Source organism: Pipistrellus hanaki, assembly GCF_964339955.1.
Source record: "Pipistrellus hanaki genome assembly, chromosome: 9".
In the NCBI taxonomy this organism is placed as follows: domain Eukaryota; kingdom Metazoa; phylum Chordata; class Mammalia; order Chiroptera; family Vespertilionidae; genus Pipistrellus; species Pipistrellus hanaki.
In genome coordinates, this window is record NC_140511.1 from 48,455,017 (window position 1) to 48,480,458 (window position 25,442).

The 25,442-nt window shown below is 38.8% G+C and overlaps 1 protein-coding gene across 2 annotated transcripts in view; it reads right to left on the bottom strand.

Moving 5' to 3' along the window:
* SBF2 (SET binding factor 2) overlaps window positions 1-25,442 on the bottom strand; it is a 305,413-nt gene that overhangs the window by 40,906 nt on the left and 239,065 nt on the right. The window contains exons 21-29 of one of the 2 annotated variants that reach the window (XM_084893456.1): window positions 24,908-24,981; window positions 22,907-23,102; window positions 19,680-19,807; window positions 18,160-18,335; window positions 15,552-15,697; window positions 12,102-12,300; window positions 7,367-7,563; window positions 4,906-5,046; window positions 3,910-4,005 (exon numbers count right to left, since the gene is read on the bottom strand). In XM_084893456.1, the coding sequence (XP_084749582.1) occupies window positions 3,910-4,005; window positions 4,906-5,046; window positions 7,367-7,563; window positions 12,102-12,300; window positions 15,552-15,697; window positions 18,160-18,335; window positions 19,680-19,807; window positions 22,907-23,102; window positions 24,908-24,981 (1,353 nt within the window). The remainder of the gene's footprint in view (window positions 1-3,909; window positions 4,006-4,905; window positions 5,047-7,366; window positions 7,564-12,101; window positions 12,301-15,551; window positions 15,698-18,159; window positions 18,336-19,679; window positions 19,808-22,906; window positions 23,103-24,907; window positions 24,982-25,442) is intronic. The other variant, XM_084893455.1, reaches the window with a different exon arrangement.

The following is a 25,442-nucleotide window of genomic DNA, read 5'->3' on the forward strand; positions in this document are numbered from 1 at the left end:
TATCTCTCTCATTGATGTCTTTCTCTGTGTGTTTTTCTTTCTCTTTTTCTCTCTAAAAGTCAATAAGCATATCCTTGCACGAGGATTCAAAAAAAACTGCCTCCATATGGCTAATTCTCAATACACATAACTATTATATTTGTATTTAAGAGGTAGTACCAATTTTCTCATGGCATTTTTCTACTCAACGAAGTAATTTGTCCAAGTTGTGAGTTAATGCATTTTTCCTCCATGGGGCTCAAAAGCTATTTTAATTACAAATGAAAAGCAATGTGATCTAGTCACATCTTCATTTTTCTTAAAGATTCTTATGTAAAAAAGTCTGCTTCCCCTGACTTACCAGCTCATCAACGTGCACACTGAATGCAAAGTGATTACTGACAGAAAAAAGGCGAAGGAGACGGTGGAGGCCAATCTGTGCAGAGCAGAAAGGCACACAGGGAAATAACATAAGAAGGAAACCAGAAACTAAGAGTCTATGACAGTGAAGGAAATGAAAAAACAAAAACAAAAAACAACACCCCATACAGTGAAAATACACAGGAGAGAAGAATGGAGAAGGTTTGAGGATGATTTTAGAGACAGGAAACTCTTCCCACGCAGGATAAATGAGAAACGTCTGGAGCAGGGTACCTCGCTCTCTGAAGACTGAAGAGACTGTCCCTGAGGGCAGGTTAAAAAAACGGACCAAGTGCAGGGCGTGCAGGCCTAGTTTTGCCCTGAGTATATGCTTGCCTGCCATGTTCATAATAAGGAATCTACTGGGACTTCCCAAACTTGCTTGCCCCAGTCTATTCCGCTACTCTCTGTGAGGAGGAAGGACACTATCAGAAGAGACAGAAGAAGCAGATCTAAGGATCAGAGATGTTGAAAGTATCTCATCTTTCAATGAATCACTGGGATCCTCGAAGATCTAGGAGGCTTTAAGAGTAAAATTATTTAGGAGGGCTGCCAGAAATAATAATTAGGGCCTAGAAGACATAGGATGGATCAGAAAGAAAGAAATAGGAGATTTTAACTCTAAAAGGTAAATACAGACTTCCAGGTACTCTTGAGAAGAACAAAGAAGGAACTCATAATGAGAATGTAAACACTAGTGGGGATCCCCTGTTATAAAACAGCCAGAGTCTGAGGCCAATATAAAAATAAATAAGTAAAGGAGATAATGTAGTTGAAACAGATTGACGAATATCCATGAGTCTTAAGTACCAACATAGAAGGAGAGACAGTTTTGTAGCTAAAATGTACATTGCAGGTCACTTGGCCCAGTGGGGGAATAGATAATGTGTTCTTGATGAAGTTTACAAAAGCAAGACACAAGAGCCAGGCGTGGGGCTCCAACCAACCAGACATGTGCTGGAAATGGAACTCTGTTGAATGGAAAAACTGCTGACATGCCTTGCTGACAATATAAACTTTCAGATAGTGACTTTTAAAGTAGTTAGAGGAATAGCAACCTTGAACCAAATTCGACAGGAGAGCTTGGCAACAGAAATACCAGGAACTTTAGGAGAAAGGCACTGTACTATTCTTAGTTCAATTTTACCAAGAAAGAAATGATGAGACAAATGAAGTCTGTATCTTAAACTTTGAAACAATAGTATTTTTAAAGTTGAGAAAAAAAGCTATATATAACCCTATGGGTTGAACTGTGTCTCTTCCAAATTCATATAGTGTAGTCGTAACCCCTCTACTTCAGAACTTGACCTCAGTTAGAAATATGACCTCGCTGCAGATGTAATTAGCTAAGAAGAGACCAGACAGGAATGTGGTGGGCCCCTAATTCAATATGATGGGTGTCTCTCTAGAAAGAGGACATTTGGAGACAGACACACAGGGAGAATATCACGTGATGACGGCAGAGATCTGGGTGGTGCTTGTACAGGCCCAGGAGGAGGTGGCCAGCAAATACCGGGTGCTAGGCAAAGGCCTGGCACAGATCATTCCTCACAGCCTCAGAGGGCACCAGCCTGACATCGTGATTCTGGACGTCTAGCCACTAGGACTGTGAAGCAATAATGAAGTCACACAGTCTGTGGCCCTGTTTTATAGTAGCGCTAGCAAACTAATACAATGACCGTGAGATCTAATTAAGAAGGTGACTGAAGAAGACCGAACGCTCTTAGGAAATCCTACAATAGCAGAAAGTTCTGATGAGGTTAAAAAACAAGCATCCAAAGCACCAGTATGGCTGCCAGGAGATGTCCACACCAGTCTTGGTTTTCAAAAGGAAACAAATTTTATAAACTAGAGCCTTGATGTTGATTCTGAACCAAATTCTGGAACAGATTATTAATGAATTATTTCAGATTACTTAGAAAAAGCACTAATTTCTACAATGAGTCATGTTAAATTAACCATAAACTCATTAGTGCTGCAGTTATCAGTTTGAAAGATTGGCAAATACTGGATTAAAAAGATGGGCAGATTTAGGAATATGGGCCAGGTGAGTTTCAGTAGGAGGACTCATATCCAGTATAGATGAGTAGATTAATCTCTTTCTTCAGAGAGGCCTCTAAATTATGTTGCTGAAGACTTCTGTCCTCATCTCTGGTTTGTTTAACATCTTTTTAAACAACAAATCACAAATCATGAGAACAGTGATCAAGTCTACGAATGACAAGAGGCTTGGAAAAACAGCTAATAAAGTAGTGGACAGAATTAAGATACAAATGTCTAAAACAATAATCCATTATAAAAAAAATTAAATTTTGTAGGTATAGTACACAGTATATTTAGGTTCAAAGACTAACCCTCAAGACTAGTATATTGTTAAGAACTACAGTTCATGTGAAGCAGACAAACAGATTTAAAATGATACTAATCTCCATATGGACCAGCCTAGTGATGAGCTGTCCCTAATGTAATCTTAGGCTCCATGAGTTCAATTCCATGGAGAACCTACAGGATGAAGAAGATAGTGAACTGGACTGGAACCATCTGAGTTGGGGGTATTAAGAAGTAACGAAAGTTCTCAGTTTTAAATCTGAAGGGCTACAGTGCGGGAGATCTGATTTAGAATTTTCTAACCTTAGAGGGAAGAGTGAGGATCATTATGTAAAAGTTACATGGTGGTAGCTTTTTAGATCAATATAAGAAGAAATTTCTAACAGTTGCTTACAAATGCAAAAGACTACTTTTGGGAAGAATGAGTTTCCCGTTACTGATGATCAAGCAGAACCACGATAACAAACTTGGTATGTTTTCAATGACTCAGCATTGCACGGAAGTGAGAAGAAGAATCTAAGATTCTACTAATTCCATTGTGAAGTGATACTTACTTACAATCAAGATACCTGGTCTGGAAATGCCTCTGAAAAGTAAAATAATCTAACACAAACCTCCAGAGAATAAAGTAGATCTCCCTTTGGAGCTAAACAAGCCAATACTCAGCCTTTCTCCTATTCCTGATGCCAGCAGCTATAGCCCAGAGGGGGAAAAAAGGTAACCTGAATATCATTCTCCCTTATTCCTCAAACTAACATTTCAGAGAACAGGAGTAAAAAATCCCAGGCATTGGAGGCACAGCCCTTGGGGTTCAGATCACTTCTCCCAAGCTGGTTATGCTTTTGTGGTCAGTCTTTCTACCCTGCAAACTTGAAGCATCTTGGAGTCTTCTGAGGGCTGACTCACCATTTAGACATGTTCCCATCACCTCCCAATGCCTCCAAACCCATCAATATGTAAGATTTCAGCAATTAATATACCCTATCCCAGTATTAGAAATAAGTTTGATCATTCATTGAGAAAAGGGTAATTGCTAGAAATAAATTTGATCATTCATTGAGAAAAGGGTAATTAAAAACAATTTGAACCATAATTAGTTGATTTAAAGAATCACTATCTAAAAAAATTTTTTTTTTGCTTTTAAGATTGTATCAGTGCTGTTATAAAATCAATCTTACTAACCTCCTCGAGCAAAGCTATTGGATGGGTTAACATCCAAATGTCCTGGCACTACCTGCTTAAGCACAGTGGGCTTTCTTGAAGTTCTCCTTTCAGTCCCTAAAGTCAGCCAAAAAAGAAGAACAAAAACCATGTCGTTTGGGTTAACATTACTCAAATGACAAAAAGTTATCTTCATGTGTAGCATGTCTAATTGCTGCCAAACATTGTACTTTTTAAGTACCCAGAGCTTCAATAGAGATAACAAGGCACTGTTACTATTTCCTCAGAGATACACACATTTGCAAGATTATAGGGAGTTAGGTTTGGCAAGTGCAATCAGAGAATTTAATGATAAATGAAGCAAGGCATGCATGGTGTTACTTTACAAGAAAAGCCACTTTCTGCTTATGTTGAGCTAATTCAAATAGCTGATTAAGCCAAGAAGACCAACTTTTCAAGTCACATGCTCCTGTGTCTAACACGTTAGGGTTACCTCTACATGAACCCTTTGGGTTCCATCACATGATAACTGAAACAAAATATTAGTACAAGTCTTAATGGCTTCATCCAAATCTAGTGAAAACAAACTGTATTGCAAATCATAAAAGGATGCAGAAATTTCAGGAATTTTAAACATGTTTATTTTAATAATTATACATTTAATAAAGAGATGTTCACTTTATACACTTAACTTTGTAATACCATTTTAAAGTCAATGTAAAATAGATTCTAGGAAAAAAAACCAACCCCACATGACTTTATTTATGTTTCCCACCTCCTCTTCCATTATTACTCTTTTAAAAAGGAAATAATTGAATCTCTAAATGTGGTTACTATTCACTGAAATTAACAATGGTGCCCTGAGTTCTAAGTAAAAGGAGCTAAAGTTACAGCTCCTTTAGGTAAAATTTTAAGGGGTCATATTGAACAAACTGTGCAAATAAGTAAAGGGACTAATCCTCGGAAAGAATCTGACATTTCAGAGCTGTCAAGAAGAAAAGGATGATCAAATCTTACCTGGAGGCAGAGCAAGTGCCGGCCTGACCGTGAGGGTGTTGTTGCCACGGAGTTTCTGATGGACAGAAACTGCACTCAGAATGGCTTGCAAGTACTTTTCTTGTTCTATGCTGCTGGAAGATTCTAAAGAGGAGGCAGGGGCTATAAAAGAAAAATATACTGAATAAAACAACCAGTTTCTATGTTAATAAAAAAGGCATATAGATATTTTTTCTTTTTATAGTCTTTAAGCTACCACACCCAAATGCAGAAACCAGCCCCACTAAAAGCTCCAAACTATCAGATGGCTAATCCTCCTATATTGGTTTCACCACACCCATTTCTTGATTGCTTCCTCCTCCCAGAAAGAGCTTAAATTTGGAAAACCACACAGCCCTGACTTGCCAAGAGCAGGTGCGGTTTCTCATTATCCAAGCAACTCAAAGCGAAGATTCACACAAGACAACATCTCCGTTATGGACCCCCCAACCTTCCTGCTCATGCTGTTTGAAAGCAGAGGCTGGAGGGGGTTCCCCGGCATCCTGGAACGGGCAGTAAAAATTTCCCAATACCAGTAGCTTTATTCCAGTTTTGCCGCATTGGCTTAACAGGGGATCTGAATTTGCAGGGGTTATTTGTGGAAGAACAGAGGAAGTTGGGGAGAAGACAGCAGCAACTACTGTGAGATTTCTGTCCTAAAAGATGGGCGAAAAGTAGGCACAAATGAAACAACTGTGAGAACAATTCTGGGTGGGAGTGAGTCTGGGCCTGGGGTGTATGGAGTGAAACAAAAATCAGTGAACTTGGCTCAGACACTTTACAGAGCATCAGAGGGGACTTACTAGAAGGACAGTAGATATTAGCAAATTCTCTTACAAACTGAATGGGAAATAATTAGAATTTTATCAATTTTGAGATGACATTACTATATTTTATTATAAAATGCACCATTATTTTATGTATTAAGAATCATAACTGTCATTTAAACTAGAACACACCTCTTTCTGATCACTTCCATTTTAAGATGCATCCCTATTTCAAAGATACTAAAATGGGAGCAAATGTATAAGCTCAAAAATAAAAAAATTAGTAAATTAATATTAGATTTATAGTGGAATAAAATAGTTTCAGTTTCTTCCATTTAAAAGCTCAGTAATATGCTCATCGGTGCTCCTGAAATAATTCGCTCATTTTATTTAACCTACATATACTGTGTTCTATTATACCCACTGTAGAGCTGGGGAGGATTCATCAGGGTGGAAACAATTAAAAGCTAACTGCCTTCAAATATACCTATGTGCGACTTCAAGCCAGGTAAAATTAATAAAATAATAATAATAATATAATGTTGTTTGTGTGTTTCCCTCAAGTCAACTGAATGATCAAAGACACACTGGCCAACTTTCAACTTTCAGGAGGGAAATAGGTGAGAATAAAGAGAGATATCAAAAAGCACATGGTTTTACCAGATGGACCACAGAATCTAACTTACCTCATCTTGAAAAAGGAAAAAATGCTGCCACCCTAAACTGGATCTGAGTGGCCCATTGTTTAATTTTATTGAGTATTCTATATAATAAAACCCTAATATGCAAATTGACTGAACGGCAGAATGACCAATTGCTATGACATGCACTGGTCACCAGGAGGTAGATGCTCAACGCAGGAGGCTCATGGCCAGCGAGCGCAGCGGCAGTGGTAGGAACCTCTCCTGACCCCAGGGCCGTGCTAAGGAGCAGCGAGCAGGTGGGCAGTAAGGAGTAAGGGGTCCCAGATTGCGAGAGGGATGTCCAACTGCAGGCTTAGGCCTGAATTTCATGCTCCGAGCCTCTAGTCTATTATAAGCTGAAAGTTAGGAGAAAGGTCAGCAACGATAGCTCCTGACTGCCTTCAAGGCCTCAGATTTATTGCTCAGAAATATCCCTATAAAAGAGAGACAGTAGCACTCTATTTTCTCAAGTTGGCCATCTTCTAGCTTCTAAAAACCCCTATTCTTGAGAGCTCCTAAAGCAGCATTTTGGTCACTGGTTTGCTAACTTGTTTTTGTGTGTGGGAGTGTCTTGTAGGATTGAGATAGGGTATCTCATACCACATGGACCAGGATCCCTACCTGCCTCTGAAGCTACTAAATATATTTGAATACTTACCAGAAGAAAAAAAGAATAGCATAATCTAGTTCCTAACTATATAGATATTCTTGTCTGCTGAAATGAAAGTAGCCTAAAACCAAGGACTTTATTATGTTAATTTCTATTAAAAACCAAATATAAATAGGCATATCAAGACCCCAAATTTCAGGTGGAGCCCCACATGTCAAGTATAGATAGTGTTTAAGTTGTTCATGTTGTATATAGCAGAGTGGGAAAGTCTATGTGTGAGAGGCATAGTGACAGGGAACAACTGGCATTCTCAGATTTTATTTCGTTTATTTTAGGAATGCTCTGAAGTGAAAGGATCATCATTGTGCTGTGGAGATGCTTACCTGCTTGAGGGGAGTTCTGAGATTTGAAAAGACCAACGACTCCCTTCCCATGGAATCCTCCAGCTCGGAGGAGCAGAGTACCGCTTCTTGAGTTCTTCCAACATACAACAGGTAGGCGATTGTGTCGGTAGCAGCGGGCTACTCTTGGTAAACTACTGTCCTGTACAGCTTGAGGTACAACTAAAAGGCCAGGGTAGCTTCAGAGACAAGGAAGGAGAAAGAGAATGGTTTGGGTGGGTGAGGGTGAGGGTTGGGGGGAAGAGAAGGGGAGGGAGGAAAGGGTAGAAAGAGAGAGAGAATATAAGAACATGAATATCATAATGCCATAGTCATTTTCCAAGACTCAGAAACACTGGTTGAGGGTAAGACTTATTTCAAACATGGAACTCAATTTCAACTCACTTCTGGGATTAAGCAGAAAAGGCCTACATGGTGGAAACAGCTATCTCATCCACTAATCTGTTGTTTTCTTACTTTCTTCTTTGGAAATAAACTCCTTTCAGTCCGCAGGCCGATGTTTTACCGCTGAGCCAAGGAAATAAACTCCTTTCATTGGCACTGTATACTTTTGCTGAATAACCTTAGCTTACAAAATAAAAGTGTTATGTAGAAGTATTTAAAAGACTCCTGTTAAACTGATATCTCCTTTGCTTTATACACAACTTTTCATCAACTTGAAATTAAGATTAATACATCAATGTCAACTTTATAAGAATGACAAGTCAAACTGTCACCTCATTAGACTGCTGAAATGATGAGAAAGTAGAGTACACTAATATTAGACTGCCTGATATGGTGAAAGGATTAAAAATAAAACCAAGTGATTTCTGGTATGAGAACAATATGTTCAAATGTCAAAACAAGTTTAAATATTTTACCAACACTACAGGTTAATAATGTTTTAAAAAGATTAGCTCATATACTAGCAATTATAAAATATGATATTGGGAAAATATACAGAGAAGAGTACCCTGCTTTTATAAGTAAGTATAAGAAGAGAGGCAGGTTTCAGAGTCATTTCTTTTCTTAGATTATTTAGAAACTAGAGGCCCAGTGCATGAAATTCATGCATGGGTAGGGTCCTTAGGCCTGGCAGGCAATCAGGGACTATTGGGCATCTTTCCCAGTCCCCATTGGGGCCAGGCCAGCCAGAGCCTGCTGGATGGGGCCTGCTGGATGGGGGGAGGGACCACGGTGGTTTTCTGGCTAGGGGTAGGGACTGGGGAGGTTGGTCAGTCATGGGAGGCTGGCCATGGGAGCACACTAACCACCAGGGGGCAGCTACTGCATTGAGTATCTACCTCCTGATGGTCAGTGTGTGTCATACTGACTGGTTGACCAGTTGTTCGGGTCATTTGGTCATAAAGGACACTTAGGCTTTTATATGTATAGATATTACACTAGAGAGATTTCTTTCTTTTAAATTTTAATTAATTAATTAATTAATTTATTGATTATGGTATCACATAATTGTCCTCATCCCCCAATTCCCATCCCAAACCCCTCCCACATATGCCCCTACCCCCCCTGTTGTCCATGGCCACTGGCTAGGCCCATATGCATGCACACAAGTCCTTTGGTTGATCTCTTTTCTTTACCCCCACCCTCCCCTACTTTCCCTCTCAGGTTTGAGAGTCTAATCATTGCTTTTCTTTCTCTGGGTCTGTTTTTGTTCATCAGTTTATGTTGTTCATTATTTCCTCTAGTAGTGTGAGATCATGTGATCCAAGAAATACCCTTGTAAGAACCTAAACTGCGACAAGCCATAATGGTTATGCTGAGAGCAAATGAATCAGTCTGTAGTGAGTTCCTTTCTGGGCCAACAGTTCTTTTAAGTCCCAATTTCAATGTCAAATGGTTCCTTATGTGTACATGTCAGCCATGATATTTCAGATCTGGTTGGTGGACAAATGGTGGTGATGCACACTAGAGAGATTTCTTATTAATAACATCCCAACCTCTAATTCTATATCTTTCTTTTCTTTTTTTTATTGTGTTAAAATATACCTAACATAACATTTAACATATTAACCATTGTAAGAGTATAAATCATTGACATTAAGTACATTTACAATATTGTGCAACCACTACAACTATCTATTTCTAGAACTTTTAATCACTTATCTTGATATAAACCAGTGCTGAGAGGAGGGAGAGGAAATCCGGTTATAGTCATGTAAATCATAACCTTCAATGACTTCAGTGAAAGCCAGATTAACTTTCCATATTTGACGAGATAACCTGGGAGCATTCTGAAGTTTCAGGCTGTGCTCTCTAACCCACAAACTGATGAAGAGATCTGGCTGTGGACAGAATCATCCATGAAGACTGGAAAGGCAGTTCCATCATTAGGGCCCCTAATTCTAACTCCACTTTAACATCTGTCCCCCCATCCCCCAACCCCCAGTTGTTTCTAGACACATTGATTTTGTGTATTAGATAAGGGAGTATTACTTAATGGCTTTGGGGCTATTTCTAACTGGGAAAGAACCAGTGCACCCCTTCCCTCCTCACCCCTGTTGTGGACTATCCCCTTCTTCCATGGGACATGAGCACCACATACCAAGCTCCACTACACATAGGTCTAAACTCCCCTGCTCCCAGGCCTGGATACCTACTAGGGCTGAGGCAAATATTGCTGAGCCTGAAGCCCGGCAGAGGTACTCAGTGCCAGGCCCATTTAGCAGTGAAAGATACATCCATTTACCCTGCAACTCCGCCTACCCACTACCCAGAGCCACCAGCTCTGCACTTCAGAGTAAGCCTCAAGGAATCAATCTCGGGACCCCTCAGTCTGCAGGCCAATGCTCTATCACTGGGCCAAACCAGCTAGGGCATCTTTTAATTTTAATTGGAGCATTTAGTCAATTTAAAAGTAAAATAGCTAAAGCCGGTTTGGCTCAGTGGGAGGGCATCGGTCTGCGGACTGAAAGGTCCCAGGTTCGATTCAGGTCAAGGGCATGTACCTTGGTTGCGGGCACATCCCCGGTAGGGGGTGTGCAAGAGGCAGCTGGTCAATGTTTCCCTCTCATTGACATTTCTAGCTCTCTATCTTTCTCCCTTTCTCTCTGTTAAAAATCAATAAAATATATTTTTTAAAAAATAAAAAAATAAAAGTAAAATAATTACAAATATATTTGAATTTAAACTTAACACCTTACTATTTGTTCCATCTGTTCTATGTTTTCTTTTCTCTCCTTTCTTGCCTTCTTTTGGATTATTGTTTTTATCATTCCATTTTCTTCTTTCTAATAGTGTGAGGTTTATATATTGTTTTATATCAATTAAAATATAAATGCTTTATAGCAAGTGTCCTAACAAATGGTCTATTAAAATTTTATTTCATTTCTGACAGACGGAAATGATAAATGAGAGCTGTTTTCTCACTGGCAGGCCTAAGTTTGATAGCAAGCTTCCCCAACAGCAGGACACCACACCCTGACGGTATCACTTACACTTATCTACAAAGGGAATTTAGTTAGAAGGACAAAGTACTCAGGAAAATTATTGCATACTTAACAGAATCACAACCTACCAGCACTTAATGCAGTTTTTTCTATTTGGCCCAAATTGTAAACCATATTCTCAACTTGTTTTTCAAGTTTCACACTGGTAGTATTTGTAAACTTAAATTGTCATTTAAAATGAGATATTTATAGTCCAGCCGGTGTGGCTCAGTGGTCAAGCATCAACCCATGAACCAACAGGTTGCTGGTTTGATTCCTAGTCAGGGCACGTGCCTGAGAAGGGGGTGTCCAGGAGACAGCCGATTGATGATGCTTTATCATCATTGATGCTTCTCTCTCTTCAACCTCTCCATTCCTCTCTCTGAAATCAATAAAAAGATATTAAAAAATAAAAATATATAAAATAAGAATTTATAGTTCTTCAAGAACAGTAGGGTTGCAACTAATACTAACATTAAGACAACTTTCTAAAATATGTACAAGGCTTACAATTTACAAAGTGCTTTTACAGAATTATTCTATTTAATCAAACCAGGAATTTATAGATGCCAAGAAAAGAACTTACTTGGAGATGAGAATGATTTAATTTGTGGATGGTGGAAATATAGTTTTAAAAATTATAAAGCATGGCGCAGGGCTTAACAGATATACAAAATAGCAAGAGGTAAGAATAGAAAAAAATAAAATGTACTTATTTACATTCTTTAAGTAATATCCCTTGAAAATATTCTAATTAGACAGCATGAGAAAGCCCTGTCTACTCTTGGGTCAGCAAATTACAGCCTGTGGGCCAAAACTGGCTCCGTCCATTCATTCACTCACTCACTGTCTATGCTGCCTTTGTGGCAGTTGAGAAGTTGCAATCAGAGAATATACAGCCTGCAAAACTGAAACTATGTATATCTGGTCTTTTAAAGAAAAAGTTTGCAGACTCCTGGCCAATATCAGACTTTCATCTTTCCTATCTGCCTGGGCACATCCTATTCTTACTTCAAGTCATCTTCTGGCATGCTAGAAGAGAGGCAACTAGGAAAGACAAATACGGAAAATTCATGAACTACTGTTTCCATTTATTTCTGATCTGATATAGGCATAGCTCAGTGGTGTAACTGCACTTCTGAGAATGCCAATGAGGTGCTTGCTCATGCTTCATAAAGTGTCCCCTTATCACACATTTCTCTCTCTCTGGGCTATGAGGCAATTAGCCCATTAAAGACTCAAATGGAAGAAAAGAAAGGTCTCCTTTTGGAGCGCAGGGACACACTTACCTCCGGCAGAGTGAATACATCCTGTTACAGGCTGTGATTCGAAAATACTCTGGTTTTGAGCGAGAAGAGCTGCCACTTATGGTTCCCAAACCTAAACGCTGATAGTCTCTGAAACAGGCTTTTTCCACCAACTGTTCCATTGTAGACTTCTCAGAGGCCTTCAGAGTGGTACTCGTGGGGAGTTCGCTCTCATCTGAAACTGTGAGGGCAGAAACCGGTTTTGAAAAAAATGATATAACTCCAAGGAGAAGAGAATCCTTAAACCAAGGGATGTTTATATTAAGGCTATCGATCTATGCATATCACCAAACATGTAACTTCTAAGGGGGAATCATTATGGTCAAACAAATTTGAACAGTAATGAATAGTCACAAAATAAATTACCAGGTGCTCAACTGACTCAAAATGTCAGCAGAATTAACTCAAAGTGTCTAAAAATAATACAATTTTGAATTCGTTACTATAGTTTTGTTTCAGTCAGGCTTGCTTATTAATGCCAATGTGTAGTGATTTCTATTTAGGACTCTATAGAATAAACACTCAACTTTGCCAGAGGCCAACCAATCAGTAAAATTAATCTTTAATATGAGCACAATATAAATTCATCATCAAGGTTTCAGTTAACTTTTCAAAGCATAAACCTTTATTAAAAGTTTCTAGAGTAAGCAGAAGTTCACTATTGGGAAAAGACCTTTCTTAGAGAGCTATGAAGAAATTATACATTTTTTGGGAAATATTTTTGTCAGAGGATGTGGTATACATGGGAAACTCCCTCACAATTTTACAATCACGGGTTACAGAATCCTTTAAGATTTTAGATGTGGAAGAAGTTACCCAATAATCAAGTATTTTAGGGAGGATTAAAACACACACACACGCACACACACACACACACCCCAACATTGCTAATTGGTACTGCATGTTCTAACTAAAAAATAAAAAATAAAAAATAAAGAATTCCATTGTTAAAAACTCTGAATTTACTTTCTTATTTATTTTTAAAGTAAGAAAAGTCAAATTAAAGCTTTCAAAGTTTTTGGAAATGTACTCAAAGTTATAATGTCAAAGGGAACACTATGGCTATCTTCCATTAAAAGAAAAAAACCTAAGCTCATCCGTATAAATACTAAGATATTAGTTTGTGAACTTCACAATGCAAAAATATTGTCAGGTATCAGTTTTGTGTTGCTTTTTATTTTTAGAGGAGCAAAAGACCAATATGTAATTTGGTCTTTTGGTGGAATATCATCTATAATCACAAAAGCATAATATGCTAATTAGATTGGACAGCCAAACTATCTTCTGGATGTCACTCAGGACGGCACGGCAGGGGCCGAGGCAGAGGTGGTGAGGGGCGATGAGGCAGGCAGGCAAAGTGGTTAGAGGCGATTAGGCAGGCAGGCAGAGTGGTTAGAGGTGAACAGGCAGGCAGGCGAGTGGTTAGGGGTGATCAGGCAGGCAGGCAGAGGCAGTTAGGGGCAATCACACAGGCAAGCAGGCAGGTGAGCGGTTAAGAGCCAGCGGTTCCTGATTGCAAGAGGGATGTCCGATTGCTGCTTTAGGCCTGATCTCTGACATTCCCTGAGGGGTCCTGGATTGTGAGGTGCAGGCTGGGCTGAGGGACCCCTAGTAGAATAATAGTTTTTGTTCCATGAAATCATAAAATCTTTGAATTAGAAGAGTCAATAGTGATGAGAAGCAATAATTTTATAGGGCTTTCCATGTGCCTGTGTAGAGGCCAGGATTCCAACAAATGGTCACTTGAGTAATAGTGAGCCTTCTCATTGCCCCCAGAGGCAAGCTTATAGGTATCCACACTAAAATGGAGACGCTTAGCCAGTGATCTCTCTCAAGATGAGGCCTCCTCCTCCTCCTTTTTTTTTTTTTAAATTTATTTTTTATTAAATTATTATCTGTGTACATATTTTAACATTGCCCCCCCCATGCATACCCCCCCTCCCCAGAGTTTTGTGTCCATTGGTTGTACTTATATGCATGTATACAAGTCCTTCGGTTGATCTCTTATCTCCCCCAGATCTCTCTACTCTCCCCGCTGTAATTTTACAGTCTGCTTATTGCTTTACTGTCTTTATATCTGACTTTTGGTTTGTCAGTTTATAATGTTCTTTAATATCTCCTCCTCCTCCTTTTTATCCTTCTTCTTCTTTTTCTTCCTCCTCCTCATCATTATTATTATTGTTATATAAGCATGGGTGATTGATTCTATTCCGGAGAAAGAAAAGGGTGCAATGGTATCCTGCCTCTCTATTAGATCAAATTATCTCTAGTGTTAACACCATAAGCATATTTGATTCTGGGTTAAGGAACAGAAAAGAGTCACTGGTTTGCTACTGGTTTTCTGCATCTACATTCTTTTTTAAAAATCCTCATCTGAGGGTATTTTTTCCATTGATTTCTAGAAAGAGTAGAAGGGAGAGAGAGAAAGGGAGGGAGGGAGAGAGGGAAGAAGAGAGGGAGGGAAGGAGGGAGAGAAAGAGAGGGAGAGAGATAGAGAGAGAGAGAGAGAATTGACATGAGAGAGACACATTAATTGGCTGCCTTCCACACACATGAGATCCTACCAGGGCCAGGGAAACTGCAACCAAGATACATGCCTTTGATCGAGAATCAAACCTAAGGGCCAATGCTCTAATCACTGAACTAAACTGGCCAGGGCTGCCTCGATATTCTTGACCAAGAGGTATCTCAGCTTCTCAGATTTTGCCCTTTTAAATATTTAGCAGTCACTTTTTAAAAAAATCATCTAAGAGTCCCTTTATCTTAGGTCCTCCATTAAAATAATTTAAAAAAAAATTTACTATCAGAGAGGAAGGCACAGGGAGAAATATCAATAATGAGAGAGGATTATTGATTGGCTACCACCAAACACCCCATTCTGGGGATCAAGCCCGCAACCTGGGCACGTGCCTTGACCAGGAATCGAGCAATGACCTCCTGGTTCAGAGGTTGATGCTCAACCACTGAGCAACACCAGGGATAGGTCATCCATTTTGATTAAAAGCATTCACAATATACTCACTACAACTCAAAATCTTCAACTTCAAATATCTAATGTCCTTATCTTATTATTCTTATTCCATAACAATGAGGTACAGGGACTACTTTATAACTAAATTTCCTATGCAGTGGGGTTTCTTTCTTTCTCCCTTTAGTGAGACACACATTACCATGGCCAATCAGAGCCACAGATTTAGTAAAGGAGAAGCATAATTTAACAAATCTTAAATGAGTAATGGAATATTGGGCAAATATATATATTTTTTTCAGTTCTAAGAAACTGGTAAGTACCTCCAATCTTCCAATGAGATCTTCCAGTTTTTGTGAGTCAGGTTTACTAGTAAGTGCAACTATGTCTTAGTCTCTTATTCTTATTCGTATACAGAGAAAGAATAAAACTGATTCATGAAGGAAAACCAGGTTCTCACATACCAGATATGTCATCTTCCTCATTCCACCCAGGGCGACTCACTCTCTCTTCCATGATGGTCCCTGTTCTCTTCTTCAATAAATACTGACGCCCAATTGTCATCTTCCCTGCCCTTTTGGCACCTTTCACAATCGTTTTGGAGAAGGTCCTACAAGTCATAAAATGAAAGAGAATGTCAATTCAAGCTGAAGACACCACTTATAATTTTGATACCTGCGTAGCTCTTATCTTCTTCATTCCCACAGCTACTAGTTTTGTCCAGACCCTCATTAAGCCTCTCCTCCTTAAGATTCCTTTTTACATGTAGCAGACTAATTTCCAATAAAACACCCTGTCATCAGGACACTGTTTTAGGCAAAAGTGCAAGAACCTACAGTGGGACACCAACTCCTTACCACCCTTAATCTAAATTCTTCCATTTGGTGTTTTGGTCAAGCATGCCCCCAACCCACCCTGGCTGCCCACCCACTGTCTCCACCATTCCCACAAACGATGCCTGTGGAGTCCTGGAGGAAAGCCGGCCTGCGTCCCCTATAGACCCAAACTCTCTGCTAACTCACAGGCTTTTCTTTGGGACAGATGACAGTTATAGTTGATGACATCTTACTTCTTAAATGTTTTAAGTGCTGACTGGTGTCCTACCTTCTGATGCTGTAAACCTTTTCAGATATAAAAGAGTAATACTATTCCCCTTTTTGAGAGGAGAAAAAAAAAATAAGAAATCAGACATTTGAGCATTCTTTTGAGAATTGGCTTTAATTACTGGGAAACTAGTATGCAAGTCACATGGAGCTAAAAGTACTTTATTTATTTTTCTGTTGATAGAAAAATATGAGTACAGAGTATTTACAATATAGGGAATTGAACACATAACTTGCTTCCTAAATAATCACATTGAGGTGAAGGCTTCAAATATGGCTGTTTTTTGTTACCTTCTTCTCTACCACAAAGAACACAACTCTTTTTGTGTTTTCTTGCCATTCAGTGAAAAGTGGTAAGGATTCTTTTATTGTCAAATAGTTTTATTAGACCCTGTCTTTTGTCATTTGGAATGTAAACCTGAGGGTTATGAAACATATCTTAGATAATTGTTAGAAATCACAAAATACTGGTATTTCCTAAATTAAAGCCAATTGTGAATCACTCCAGGTATAACTTAAACTCAATGGGAGTTTTGAATTTTTTTTCCAATTAGAGCTATGTTTTTGTTTCATATAGTCAAAATAATTCTAAAATATTAAAAAAAATTAAATTGCTGTGTCTCTTTTTATAGCTGGATAATACAAACTTGATATAATAAACTTAACTTTTCATATAGATGTATGTTTTATGTAAACATAAAACACCATAAAAACTTCGTTTCTTCCAATGAGGGCTAGGGTAGTGAATATCAAAGGCTCCTCTGTGACTCTACAGTGCTAAGACAGGATGCCTGTTTCACCTTCAGATACTCAGGAAGCTGTTCATGCTTCAGCATATTATACCTGGATATGTGTGGTCTCCTTCACTTATCCCGTCAAGTGGTACCAGTGGCTAGCTATGCAACTGAGAAGTGATTCACTGTCGAACCTCAACTCTTCTATAATGCCCAGCCTACCTCACTTTCAGGCAAAGGTAAAGCTTTCTTCTCCAAAGTCTGCCGAGTAGCCCCTAATATGTAATTTTTATTGACAGAAACCCAAATTCCAGATAATTAATGATGAAAGCCCCTGTATTAAAGAGAATTTAAAAGCAATTGCTATTTGGTCATAACTGATATTTAAGTTTCAACATAAATTCCTAAAATTTTCAACAGAAAATAAGGGTTCCTACTAAAGAACCATGACAACTAAAATATAATGCTGGATCCTGGATTGGATCCTGTACCAGCCAGGAAAAATGAGCAGTTAGAAAGGATCACCAGCAAAATTTGAATTAATTTTACTGCATGGACTCTGGGTTAAATAAAAGTTTTACACCAATTAAATTTCCTGGTTGTGATTACTGTACAGTAGTTATATGAGATAATGTCTTTATTCTTAGGGAAGACAGACTGATATGTTTAAGAATAAAGAGGCATTAAGTATGTAACTCAAATGGTTTAGAAAAATATATATGAGAGAGAAAAAGATAAAAAAAATGGAGCAAAGTATAAATAATTGTGAATCTGGCTAAAGGGTATACAGGAATTCTTTGTACTAGGCTGTAATTTTTCTGTAACTTTTGAAATTGTATCAAAACAAAAAGTTACAAAAAAAAAAAAAAAAAAGAAAAAGAAAAAATAAAGGCTCCCATCTTTAGATCAAAGCAAAAACAGTTTACTAAGCCTGGATAGTAATGAAAACTGAATGGATTGCTCAAAGGCAGTTAGAAAGTGGTCAATATGGAAAAAAGGGGAAAAAGAATTTCACATTCTAAAACTGCAGCATGAGCAACAGACATGAGGGTCAAGTCTCTTGCAGCTGTTAGTTTTTGAAACTTGTTACATATACCACGGCTGCTTTTTGAGCTTGGTCCAATGGGCTTGACACAATAGCAAATGGAAAGAGCAGTCTTAACCTAAAGGACAAGCCACTTCCCCAACGACCAATGAGAGGAGGCTGAAATGAGGAAACCAGGCTGTCTTCTTACCGAAAGGAAGTGTTCTTTTCCTTCTGTTTGGGTAAAATTATTTGCGGGGTAGTCTGTCCAGTAGCAAAAGCAAAGGTGGTGAAAATGGACTGAGGATATCGGAACTTCATCAGCTGCTTCTTAAAGATCTCTACTACTTCGGGACTCACTTCTTCATCAAATGCTACTTTAATCAACTGGAGACAAAAGAGATTAAATGCATCAGAAGCACTAAAAATTTCCAGTTAATTTCCCCCCAAATTACTTAACAGTAAATAGTAATATTAAATGGCAAGAATTTGGAGGTTGAAGAGACCTCAGATATCATGTAATACAATTAAATATTAAATAAATAAATTAAATATTGATTTCAGAGAGGAAGGGAGAGGGAGAGAGAGATAGAAACATCAATGATGAGAGAGAATCACTGATTGGCTGCTTCCTGCACACCTTCTACTGGAGCCCATAACCAGAGCATGTGCCCTGCCTGGGAACTGAACCGTGACCTCCTCCCTGGGTTCATAGGTCAACCACTGAACCACATCAGCTGGAAAATTTGTTTAATTTTAAAAATAAAAATTATGGCACAGAGAGGCTTAATTGACATAGATGGTTAATTGGCAAGAAAAATCATGTATCGTGAAGTTGGGTTGCTTTCAGACTACCTTTTCTATGATGAGATAGGGAGATTAACTTTTAGTGGCTGAAGTAGAAACATGCCCTTTTCTATGACCTATCCAGGTCTCTCTATACACAGATACAATAAACCTAATAAAAAACTCAGTGTGACTAGAATCCCAACTAGTATAGCCTGGCAACATTCTAATATAGAGCCCTTTAGCTGCTGGAGGAGTGAAGAAATCCCAGGAAGTCACAATCTCGGGTGATGGGAAAAGGTCTGGAGCCTAGAGATCTTCGGCTTCATATTTCACATGAAGGAATAGGGAGGGCTTCTTGACTGGAAGAAATGAGGGAAGAATTGGATCCCTTGGAAATTTGAGACAAAGCATGAAGAATTGCAATGGGAAAAAAATAAGGAAAGACCACTCTTCCACTGTTTGGTCTGCATCAGTACTCTGCAAGTTCTGAGCACCCTGGAAAAACCTACGCTTTATTAGGGGTGACTTAGTACCAATAGTACTTCAGCCCTAGCCGTAATTATCAGAATTTTACTTCTTTCACAGAAGAGCCATAAAGCATTTCCTTCTGAAACAGATGCCAAGAGAATTGCTTTCTATATGAAGGCTTTATCACACACAAACTGAGGCATGACTTGGCAGAGAACAAAAGTCAATTGTGTGTCTGAATTTCTAAGATCACTAAATATTGACAGATAATCTGCTGGTACTCTGAGTTGGCCACTGGGCTCAGGAAATGAGGGATTAAATCCAAGATGATTCATGTGTTTGCAGACTTGAAGATTACCCTCTCGGACCTTCTGATCCTCCTCATCCACTAGCCGCTGACCACATGACCACAGAAAGTGGTCATGACATCATTTGCAGAAAACTTTTAAATAGAAGGGCTCCCTTTCTTAATACCTGAAAAGATGCGGACGTGATCTGCAGTCCTTCTTGCATGTTCTGCTGCAGCTGGTTCTGCACTGTGATCTTCTTCTCCTTGGTAATGGAGGCGATCGGGAAACTTCGCATAACTGTCTGCTCACCAACTACAGGAAGACAAGGCCTGGGCTCAGCAACAGCACATTACCACTCAAGCCTAGAGTCCTGCTGCTCACCTTACCAGACTCTGCTGGGGAAATGTCTCTGGAGAGCACAGAGCCCAGGAATGCAGTGAGAGAAACACCATGATGCAGAATCACATTCAGTAATGTTACTGTGTGGCCCTGACTCCCGGGACATAATCCTTCCCCAGAAGAAACTGGCACAGCATGCCTGCCTTCAGTCCGGTTCCCCAGCCTTTGCATGCCACACAAGATCATTGGTTTAAGGCAATCTTATAGGAAGGGTAGGTTTTACACAGAAAAACGGAAGTATCTTTAGTATTGAAAAGGCATCTATAATTTAATGTAAGAATAAAGCAAAAGAGAAAAGGTTTTATGGGTGCATCTGTAGGTGGTCAAAGGAGCCGTAGGAGACCATGGAAGGGTTTAGGACCAAGCTTTTTAGGAGTTTACTTATTAAAACAAAAAAAGGGAAAATATAAATAACTACCAACTATCTGAAGTTACGGAGATGAGGCTCTAAGGAAGTGTGCCACGTGAGCGTCCCCTGGAGAGCTCACAGTTCCCATGGGACAGAGTCACACACAGAATACAACATGCAATTGGCTCCTACGTGCGAGGGAGCAGGGCTTTCAATACTGCAGAGAGGGTGAAGATGTCTGCGTGCTGGGTGGCTAGAGAATGGTTCCTGGAGGAAGTGAGAGGGAAGGGGAGCTCAGAAGAGATTGTAGGTATGGATCTGAGACAGCCGCACCAGTAAGCACAGGAGCAGCAAGGCTTATCAGCGAGTGAGCCAGATGTGGTGAGAACTGAACTAGGTTTAAGGGACTTAAGTGTCCAGACACTTATCCACTCATTATCAGCAGAATTTCTCATTCCTTGGATCTGTCAATTCCAATCCTGGAAAATTCTGGTTATTCTTTTATGTTAAGCTCATACCCAGAGGCTAAACAAAATCTGGGTGTACATAGGATTTCAGTTCATGGATGTATTAGACAAACTTATATAACACATGCAAAATGATCAGAGATATCTGTGTGTCACTGAAGGAGACATATTAAGTTAGAAATTTAAAAAGAAATAAACTAAAAAAGGCAGATAAAAAAGTTTTCTCTGATAAGAATAATTTTCCTAAAATGTGAAATTAACCCCCAAATTGACAGGATAAAACAAGAGGACAATATAAGCTTTCACACTAAGTATGTCATTGATTTGTTTAAAATAAATAAATTAGAGCAATTTAAATGACCAACAGTCTCATATATTTATATGTCCAATATGTATGTTTATGGCCACTGAATGCACAAAAGTCATAATACAAAAAAATTATAAGTACTGATACTCAGATTCTTTTAAAAATACATATGCTTACAGATACAAATGTAATTTATGTATAATAATAATGACAAGAGAGGGCTGAGAAATTTTGCTCTATTTCCACTCTTTTTCAAAATGAGCATGACTATTCCTATTTCATTTCTTAAAATTTATGAGTTTTTTGCTTATTATATAGTAAACAATATTTTATGATCAAGATAATGAACCATCTTGATTCTATCCACTGTGAATTTTTAAAATTAAAAAAAAAATTGATTTCAAAGAGAGGAAAGGAGAGGGAGAGATAGAAACATCTATGATCAGAGAGAATCATCAATGAGCTGCCTTCTACATGCCCCATTTTGGGGATCAAACTGGCAACCTGGGCATGTGGCCTAACTGGGAATTGAACTGTGACCTCCTGGTTCATGGGTTTATGCTCAACCACTAAACTACACCAGCTGGGCCAACTGTGAGATTTTAAAGACGCTACATTTTATATGTCTGAATTCCACCATTTAACAAAATGCATAGCACATAGTAGGTACTCGTCAAATGCTGCTGGATGAATAACATCAGAAGAGGAAGGAACTTTAGTGACTATTTATCCCTATGGTTCCTAGTCCTCAGTAGGCAACACAAGATACTTCTGGGGCTTAAAAATACACAGAGGCCTATGTCTCCTATTCTTAGAATCCTAACTCAGATTTGAATTCAATGGTTGAGAGTTGGGTCCACAATTGTTTGTGTGTGTGTTTTCCCTAAGATTTCTAGATAATTCAAATTCATCATTCAAGGTTGTGAACCACTGCATCATCAGTAACCAAGCTCATTTCCCTCATTTTATAACAGGGGAAATTGAACCCTAGTGAGGCCAGGAGACTTAAGATATTAACATTGTCTACAGCAATTTAACCCTGAGCTTCTTGATTTGGAATCCAATTGTTTTACCTAAACCTAATATGCTTTTCCAGTTTAAGATGAAATACTGATTTCAAAAAGATGATTCAGACTTGATAGGACCTGCTATTCCTTTCTAATAAAGAAGATTGTGTAGGGAAGTAGAAAACAGAAGTTGAAGGAATTTAGTGGATAGAATAGAAGTTGTCTGCTAAGAGCCAAATGGGGTTAGTTGAAATGGGATGAGAGGGAGGTAGGGTTGGTTAATTAGTTGGTACAACCCTGGACTTTAGTACATTGTTCCAAAAAAGTTAGCTTTACAGTTAACTGTAGGGCTCAGAAAGATGGGGCCAATCAGCAGGGGGCATTGCTGGCAACCAGATACTGTGACTATACCTAGTCACAATATGCTGCCAATGAAATTATGATCATGTCAGTGAATTCACTGTTAAGAAGATACCCTTGGTTCTTCATGTAAGAATCTATGATCCAGAAGCAGAACAGACTGTTGGACCTCAGAGGGAAGGCAGGGGAGGGTGGGTGGGAAGAGATGAACCAATGAACTTGTATGCATAACCTGGGAACACAGACAAGGGGGTGGTAAGGGCCTAGAGGGTTGGCGGGGACAGGCAAGGGTTGGACGAGGTTAACGGGGAAAAAGGAGGACCTATGTAATACTTTCAACAATAAAGATTTAAAAAAAAAAAAGAATCTATGGTCCAAATTATCATTATCTGTGACAGACAAAAGTATTCTTAATAAACCCTTTGTGGCAAAATGCTTACTTTGAATCTGGAAAGGTCTGCAAATCAAACCCTCATACAGCACATACATATCCATGTTCTGATGGTATAACACCAGCCATACCTAGCTGATCGTGGGGCGTCCCCCTGAACAGAATTCTGTACGTGGTGAGGAACAAGGCCCCTTCGGCCGGCAGCAGCTGCGGGCCTCCCAGGAGGCCTCCAGTGGCTTCTTCTCTCCCATCAGGATCCAGAAGGACTCGAAGACCCTCACAAACAATTTCTTCTCCTGGCAGCAGGGCAGGTCTAAGAATCTTAGGCTAACAACAGAAAGAACATTTTAAACATAACTCTTGTGGGGTTTCCAACACTTAGACAAGGCTATCTCTCCCAGTTACAGATCTAAAAAACCTGAGCCAGACATTCCAAGCAGCCAATATTGACAAAACAGATTTGGAAGAGGCAGAAATATCATATCTCTGTGCAAATATGAGAAGATTCTTTGCAGCATTGTTTATTAAAAGGAAAATCACTGGAAATTACTAAAATGCTTCAAACATCTATTCAATGCAATCATTTAAAAAAATGACTTGAATCTATATGTGTTAATGTAGAATGATATCCAGGATACACTGTTAAGTAAAAATAACCAGTTGTAAATATATATATATTTACACAACAGTGTTTTTCAACCTTTTTTGGGCAAAGGCACACTTGTTTCATGAAAAAAATCACGAGGCACACCACCATTAGAAAATGTTAAAAAATTTAACTCTGTGCCTATATTGACTATATATAAAGTAATTCTCTTGAATAGGAATCAAATAAACACAAAGAAAGTATTTTATAATTACTTTATCATGAAATATTAAGTAAACAAAATAGTGAAAAATTATAAAATTCTTGTCTGCACCTACGGCACAACAGGCAACATCTCGCGGCACAGCGGTTGAAAAACGCTGGGTTATTTAACAAAAAGGGGATCATGATATATATATATATCATGACCCCCTTTTTCTTAAAAAAGAAAAAAAAAGAAAATTGTTAAGAATATGAGCCAACTGTTAAAGGTGGTGTTATTATGGTTAAGGGTAGTGGTGGGCAAGACAAGGGACTTGCATTTTGCACAATGTGTATTTCTTTAGTGCCTCAGTTTTATACAAAGAGCACTGTTACGTTTGCAAACTGAAGGAAAAAAAACTTAAAAAAATGGATGCATCTTTAAAAAGACCCACCCACCCTTCTTGGCTCTTAATGAAGATTCAGATAACAAATGGCCAAGTAATGAACATTTACACATCTTGGGAAATACAACACCACGAGATACACTCCTCTAAAGAGTTCAGTACAAGAAAAAAATCCATCTCTCTTGAACATCTCTTTTGCTTCTCTTTAAAGCAGTATAAACAAATAAATCAGCATGTTTCTTTTCTTGGCTCTAAGAAGCTCAGAGCTAAATGTAAAGCCAAAGCCCAATAACCACTGTGTCTCAGGTTTCTGGTGAAGTTATCTTTCTTACCCACGTGGTTTCGGATTTCTCCTCCGAATTTACTTTTAATGATTCTGTTGTATAGGTAAGAGGGTCCTGAACCCTAGTCCACAGGCTGGTGCCAGACGAGCTACAAAATCGTCAACTGGGAGGCTTGTTAGAGGACAGACCCCAGACCAAGTCCCAGGGAACTCCAGTTGGGAAATAAGGAACCAGGAGGCTGGGGTAGGGCTCGGGGCTCTCAATTTCTAATCGACTTCCCAGATTCTTGTGATATGTGCTCGCACTGTATAGAGATTAAAGTACCTGGTCTTTATACGGTACTTGACGTAAGTCATTTTTTTGTAAGTAGGCAGGGCATAAAATCCTGGCTTGGGTTTGGAAGTTAGAATGTTCATAATTTATGCCCTGCTTGTAAAAGCAACTCAATAAGAGGTTACTGTTGCTCTTTGCTGAACAGTATCCTTTTTATGAGGAGCTACGTGGTGGACTCTCTGGAAGTTTAATATATTACTAAAACTGGAGCTGGTCTCTGTAAAAGGTTAAGAGAAGGCACTTCCTGGGGCACAGCAGTATATTCTTGCCGTTTTTAAGAAGACGTGGTCTACCCCAGAAGCACGTGGCCTGACACATTACCTTCTGTATAGGTGGAAGTCTTCTACTCTCTCGATGCACAGCTTCCAGGGTCTCAATGTGCATAGCTACAATTCCTAGGATGCAAAAGAAAAGGGCACAAAGCAAGAAGAATTACAACAAATTCTGGATAATTTAGAACTGGATATTTAAAAACAAATATTTTGGTGGTTCCTCAAGGAGGTGAACATAGACCCAGCAACAACTCTTAGGGATACACCCAAAAGAACTGAAAATAAGGATTCACACAGATACTTGTGTGTTAATATTCACGGCAGCATTATTTGCAATAGCCAGAAGGTTGGAACAATGTAAGTGTCCATCAACAGATGAATGGATAAACAAAATGTGGTATACCCATACAATAAAATGGAATGAAGTTCTGATACTTGCTACAACATGAATGAACCTTGAAAACATATGCTAAGTAAAATAAGCCAGACACAAAAGGACAGATATTATGATTTCACTAATGCAAATACCATGCCATCTTATTTTTATTTATTTATTATTATTATTAAAAAAAAAAAAAAATATA